Here is a 6,999-nt window from a genome sequence, read left to right on the forward strand (position 1 = left end):
AGGGATATAATCGTCAGCAAAAAATGAATGGGAAGATTAATGACCCGCCACCCCTACAGGTACCTGGTGATTAGAAACGAGATCACGAGGCTGCAATCAATAAGGAAATATATAATAGAGTCATGAGGCGACACAAATGAAATGAACAATGATTCTAACATCCTTGATAAATTTCTAGTCTCACAAAAACCGCGTAAAGCCTTTGATTGCTTTAAACCCCATACAAATCTGGTCCCCTCAACTTTCAGCTTTTTGTTTTGATTGACAAAATATCTGCCTTCTTAGACCAGTGGTTCTCAACCGGGGTTCATATAAGATTCTGGAGGGTCCACGCAAGCAAAATAGTAAATTGGGAATCTACAGACGTATTTCAAGGGTCGATGAAAAAAAAAATTGCTTTCGATGTATTAGTTGCAAGAAACATAAGCTTCTTTCTCTAACGCTTAACAGAGTTCAACATGTTATTTCTTTATCGCCCCCAAGGGGCTAAACATAGAAGGGACAAACAAGGACAGACAAAGGGATTAAGACGATTACATCGACCCCAATGCGTAACTGCTACTTATTTAATCGACTCCGAAAGGATGAAAGGCAAAGTCGAGCTCGGCGGAATTTGAACTCAGAACGTAACGGCAGACGAAATACCGCTAAGCATTTCGCCCGGCGTACAAACGCCTCTGCCAGCTCGCCGCCTTGAGTTCAATATGTTTCTGACCCCTGAAACATTCTCCCAGAGAATTCTATTGAAAAACTACACAAGTGAATGGGTGACAAACAAAATAGGAATTTTGAAAGAAGGATATATAAAACTGTCTTTTTCAGCATTGAATGGTTACGGGGTCTACCAGAACAAATAGTAATCCAAGGGGTCTAGAAGTGAAAATATAACTGAGAACAGCTGTTTTAGACTGCATAAATACCAGTAATTAGTTTGTACTGACTGAAAGGTGGATGAATCAACAGAGTCTGTCCTGGCTGCAACTGAAGGACTCTGTGAAGCAGATGATACGAAATAAGGTACGGGAGGACCTTCGTCAAGTCACTTTGTTCGATTTGTCGATCGGCTTCAATAAATCGAGTGTAAAAACGTTCATCTAACAAAAAAGAAAAAAAATGTAAATAATATATTTAATAAATCAAATTCGTTTGTCTTAAATATTCTAGGAAAATAACTATGGAACCAGAAATGCAGGCATACCTCAACTTACGTCGGTTTTTGGAGAAAAGTTCAGCAACCAATCACCGACGTAACACGAAAAGTCATTAAAACAAATTTATTAGCTCATATCGATTTTAATGAATGGTTTTGAAATATTTTCATATGTATCTTGATTTTAAGGGTTTTCTTTAAAAGAAAAAATTATGCTTTCAAATTTGTTCGCCGAGACCGACGTCGGAAAAAGACGTAACAAGAAACGACGTTAGTTGAAGTATCTTACTCGTCTCAGTAATTAGGTTGTGGTCATGCCGGAGCATCGCCTTGAAAATTTTCAGTCGGGCGAGTGCATCCCAGCACTTGGTTTCTTTAAAACCTGGTACCTATTTTATCGCTCACTTTTGCCAAAGGTAAGCAAACCAGCACCGGTTGTCAAACGTGGGTGGGGGAGATGCACACAAAGACATAAAAGCCATCGTGCGCGTGTGTGCGTGCGTGCGTGCGTGCGTGCGTGCGTGCGCGCGCGCAAGGAACTTTTTCCCTTCCGATTGAATTATTCAGAAAACAAGAGATGGAGCTTTCACCAGAAAAGGGACAATAACCAACAGGGACAAAAATGGGTGAAAGCATTTAAACTTAATTAGGGCCATATCTCGAATACTAGCCCTTCTTTTTAGCGGCCAAAGAGAGATTCCAACCCCTAACGGTTGCTGATGCTCTTCGAAACTCAAGTGACGCTGTTCCGTTGATCGGATCTACTGGAACTTTCGTCGTCGCAACCGACGGAGAGCCAGTTTTTTTTCTTTTATTGTTCAAGCATTGAATACCTACAAACCAATAATGGAAACAATTTTATTTTTAGATGCGCATATAAGGATATACATAATCGTGGCACTCCGTCGGTTACGACGACGAAGGTTCCAGTTAATCCGATCAACGGAACAGCCTGCTCGTGAAATTAACGTGCAAGTGGCTGAGCACTCCACAGACACGTGTACCTTTAACGTAGTACCCCGGAGAGATTCAGAGTGACGCATAGTGTGACAAGGTTGGCCTTTTGAAATACATGTAGTACTCTGTTCATACTTTGCAAAAGAACCTTCTGGAATTCGCTCTGTCGATATTTCCCTCAAGACGCACTTTGTCTTTCAAATTTTGGTACAAAGCCGGCAATTTTGAGAAGGGAAAGTCGATTACATCGATGCCAGTTATCGACCCCGAAAGAATAAAAGGTGTAGTTAACCTCAGAGCCATTTGAACGTAAAGAGCCGGAAGAACTGTTAAGCGTTTTGTTCTGCTAATGATTTTGTAAGATTGTTTCCTTAAGCCTTTAACATTCAAACCAGTCACACTAAGTTCAAATATCCTCCTAGTTTTATGTTTAAGTTGGCCAGATCTGGCCTCTTACACTCAGCCTATAATGTCTTTAAATATAAGCAATCACATAATCGAAATTTCAAAGCTATGGAAATAATACATGCTTAACCCTTTCGCATTCAAACTGGCTATATCTGGCCAAAATATATAACCTGTTTTATGCTCAGACTGACCAGACCTGGCCTCTCGCCTCAACCCCACAGTCTCATTCTAAAACTGAATAATCACATCATCGAAATCTCCAAACTTCAAGATAATACATAATTCAAAACAATAAAGATAAACAAACACCGTTTTGAATTAACCCTTTAGCATTCAGATTACCGTCAAACATAATGTGAATAAATCAGCTTTACATTTGACAGAGAAATCTGTATGCTTTCGGGCTAATATCAATGAAATTCAATCTGAGCCACATTGAACCACAATGAACCGCTTTGATCCGGCTTGTGGGGGGTGGGTGGAGAATATACAAAGGCCAACGCAGCAGCTGCTTCCCTTCTTGTTAAGCGGGTACAACGGGTAGAAAATAGCTGTGTGTGCCTTACCTAAGACCAGTGAGATACCAATGTTGGCCTTCCCTGTTACAGAATGGAATCCAGAATATATTAATACGGTGGCGTGTGTTTGTTTGGAGATATCATAGACCAACATATTCTGAACAAATAAGTCTTCATGTTTGGGAGATTCCACATCCTTCAGATAAAGCACAACAGGGGGCGGACTGAATTGTAACACCAGACCTCCAGACTGACAAATACCTGGAAAGAAAAACACTTATTTAAATACGATCCTCGGCGATAATGTATTTTCCTTTATCTCTCTATAAAAGGCGATTTAAAATGTTGGTTGGCTGCTTTCTCTAGACATGCATTACATCGAATAGCGAGAGGAAGTAGAGAGAGAAAGAGACTTAATTGAAAGATTAGTGTACATATTAGGCTTGGTGACAGGCAATGAGTAAATGAATGAATACCCACACAGCACGAGAGAATCGCAGACGGAGGAGCGGAAGTAAACTACTGAATAGTCATAGGATTTGTTATACAAATAAGAAATTTGTTTTAATTCCATTTTAAGGTAATAAATGCTTTTCTTTAGAAAATTAGTATCCCTAGATACAAGAAAAAGTGTAATAGATATGTCTACCATATTTCTCGATATTAGCCATGATGGTAAAAGTATACTTCCAAAGTTAGCCGTCATACGGCGACTGACAGCTTAAAGTTAGCCGTCATACGGCGACTGACAGCTTAAAGTTAGCCGTCATACGGCGACTGACAGCTTAAAGTTAGCCGTCATACGGCGACTGACAGCTTAAAGTTAGCCGTCATACGGCGACTGACAGCTTAAAGTTAGCCGTCATACGGCGACTGACAGCTTAAAGTTAGCCGTCATACGGCGACTGACAGCTTAAAGTTAGCCGTCATACGGCGACTGACAGCTTAAAGTTAGCCGTCATACGGCGACTGACAGCTTAAAGTTAGCCGTCATACGGCGACTGACAGCTTAAAGTTAGCCGTCATACGGCGACTGACAGCTTAAAGTTAGCCGTCATACGGCGACTGACAGCTTAAAGTTAGCCGTCATACGGCGACTGACAGCTTAAAGTTAGCCGTCATACGGCGACTGACAGCTTAAAGTTAGCCGTCATACGGCGACTGACAGCTTAAAGTTAGCCGTCATACGGCGACTGACAGCTTAAAGTTAGCCGTCATACGGCGACTGACAGCTTAAAGTTAGCCGTCATACGGCGACTGACAGCTTAAAGTTAGCCGTCATACGGCGACTGACAGCTTAAAGTTAGCCGTCATACGGCGACTGACAGCTTAAAGTTAGCCGTCATACGGCGACTGACAGCTTAAAGTTAGCCGTCATACGGCGACTGACAGCTTAAAGTTAGCCGTCATACGGCGACTGACAGCTTAAAGTTAGCCGTCATACGGCGACTGACAGCTTAAAGTTAGCCGTCATACGGCGACTGACAGCTTAAAGTTAGCCGTCATACGGCGACTGACAGCTTAAAGTTAGCCGTCATACGGCGACTGACAGCTTAAAGTTAGCCGTCATACGGCGACTGACAGCTTAAAGTTAGCCGTCATACGGCGACTGACAGCTTAAAGTTAGCCGTCATACGGCGACTGACAGCTTAAAGTTAGCCGTCATACGGCGACTGACAGCTTAAAGTTAGCCGTCATACGGCGACTGACAGCTTAAAGTTAGCCGTCATACGGCGACTGACAGCTTAAAGTTAGCCGTCATACGGCGACTGACAGCTTAAAGTTAGCCGTCATACGGCGACTGACAGCTTAAAGTTAGCCGTCATACGGCGACTGACAGCTTAAAGTTAGCCGTCATACGGCGACTGACAGCTTAAAGTTAGCCGTCATACGGCGACTGACAGCTTAAAGTTAGCCGTCATACGGCGACTGACAGCTTAAAGTTAGCCGTCATACGGCGACTGACAGCTTAAAGTTAGCCGTCATACGGCGACTGACAGCTTAAAGTTAGCCGTCATACGGCGACTGACAGCTTAAAGTTAGCCGTCATACGGCGACTGACAGCTTAAAGTTAGCCGTCATACGGCGACTGACAGCTTAAAGTTAGCCGTCATACGGCGACTGACAGCTTAAAGTTAGCCGTCATACGGCGACTGACAGCTTAAAGTTAGCCGTCATACGGCGACTGACAGCTTAAAGTTAGCCGTCATACGGCGACTGACAGCTTAAAGTTAGCCGTCATACGGCGACTGACAGCTTAAAGTTAGCCGTCATACGGCGACTGACAGCTTAAAGTTAGCCGTCATACGGCGACTGACAGCTTAAAGTTAGCCGTCATACGGCGACTGACAGCTTAAAGTTAGCCGTCATACGGCGACTGACAGCTTAAAGTTAGCCGTCATACGGCGACTGACAGCTTAAAGTTAGCCGTCATACGGCGACTGACAGCTTAAAGTTAGCCGTCATACGGCGACTGACAGCTTAAAGTTAGCCGTCATACGGCGACTGACAGCTTAAAGTTAGCCGTCATACGGCGACTAACAGCTTAAAGTTAGCCGTCATATGATGAATAATTTAATTTTAAAGCCTACTAAATTGTAAGCTTTGAATTTCAACTTGTGAGTGGGGTCTTATTTTGTTCTGAGAAGAGATTCAAGGGTTGTAAGAAAACTTTTGACGTACGATGAGAGGAAAATAAAAGGAAATGGTAAAGGTTTAAGGAAATTATTTATTAAAATGTAACAATTTAAGGCAAAAGAAAAATGCTGGAGGTGAACCTTTGTTCTGCTCACTTCAATCATGAAGGCACGTGATTCCGTGGTTAGGTTATTCGGCTGTCGGATGCTAGTTCAATACCTGGCGAAGCGTTGTGTCCTTGAGCAAGTCACTTTATTTCATGTTGCTCCTTTAGTCGGGCAAAACGAACCCAGGACTTATTCTTTCTAAGCCTAGTACTTATTCTATCGGTCTCTTTTGCCAAATCGCTAGGTTACGGAGACGTAAAAACACCAGCATCGGTTGTCAAGCTATGTTAGGGGGGGACAAACACAGATACACACATATACATACGACGGGCTTCTTTCGGCTTTCGTCTACCTTATCCACTCACAAAGCTCTGATCGGCCCAAGGATATAATAGAATACACTTGCCCAAAGTGCAATGCAGTGGGACTGAACCCGGAACCAAGTGGTTGTTAAGCAAGCTACTTACCACACATCCACTACTGCGCCTATGTCAGATGTTAATATATATTTGATTTTTTTTTAAATCAGATTTTTAGTAAATCGTCTTGTAAACATGGTGAAATCACAGAAGGTAATCAAAGGTTTCAATGAGGTTGTAGATCTAGATTAATCTGGATTAATAGTCAAACGAATGCTGAGCCGAGATCTATTATACGAGTTTGATCTCCAAAGAAGATAAATCAAAGATCTTCAACAACTGTCGCCCTAACTGTTTCCAGTTTTATTTATAATAAATCAGAAACGATTCCACGGTGAAACAATCGCTAAATGTTACATTATCAAATGTTAATTTTCTCTAAAATGGTGCCGTAAATAACAGGGAGTGAGTTTAATATGAGTAAATGTTTCTCACCGGTCTCTAGCTCAAATGCTGCTAACAAGAAAGTATGTCGGTGCAGTCCTTCGTTGTGCAGCGCTGGGTTAAATATTACAGCAGTTAAATATGTCCGGAAGTGAGAGTAGCCATACTCAAAGATGGTGTTCATGAAATCCAATAGATCATTTTGCCACAACACTTCGTATTTCACGATATTTCTGTTGAACAAACAATTATCGAACAATTAATTCCTTTTACTCGATAGAGTTTTACACACATACACGTGTGTGGTGTGGTGTGTGTCATTTGTTCCCTACGTACGTCTCACTATTGTGGCTATTTGCATCTTCTGTTGTCGAAGTTCCAAATGTAATCGAATGCTGAACGGCCTCAATTCATCAGAG

General features: G+C 42.1%; 1 protein-coding gene across 3 annotated transcripts in view; it reads right to left on the reverse strand.

The window, feature by feature from the left end:
* The window catches only part of LOC106872932 (fatty acid synthase), a 69,160-nt gene that overhangs the window by 19,130 nt on the left and 43,031 nt on the right, over positions 1-6,999 (reverse strand). For 2 of the 3 annotated variants that reach the window (XM_089348237.1, XM_089348236.1), the window contains exons 24-26: positions 6,632-6,813; positions 3,082-3,294; positions 921-1,094 (exon numbers count right to left, since the gene is read on the reverse strand). In XM_089348237.1, the coding sequence (XP_089204363.1) occupies positions 921-1,094; positions 3,082-3,294; positions 6,632-6,813 (569 nt within the window). The remainder of the gene's footprint in view (positions 1-920; positions 1,095-3,081; positions 3,295-6,631; positions 6,814-6,999) is intronic. The other variant, XM_089348238.1, reaches the window with a different exon arrangement.

This window comes from Octopus bimaculoides, chromosome 2, assembly GCF_046866305.1.
Source record: "Octopus bimaculoides isolate indiv1 chromosome 2, ASM4686630v1, whole genome shotgun sequence".
Lineage (NCBI taxonomy): Eukaryota > Metazoa > Mollusca > Cephalopoda > Octopoda > Octopodidae > Octopus > Octopus bimaculoides.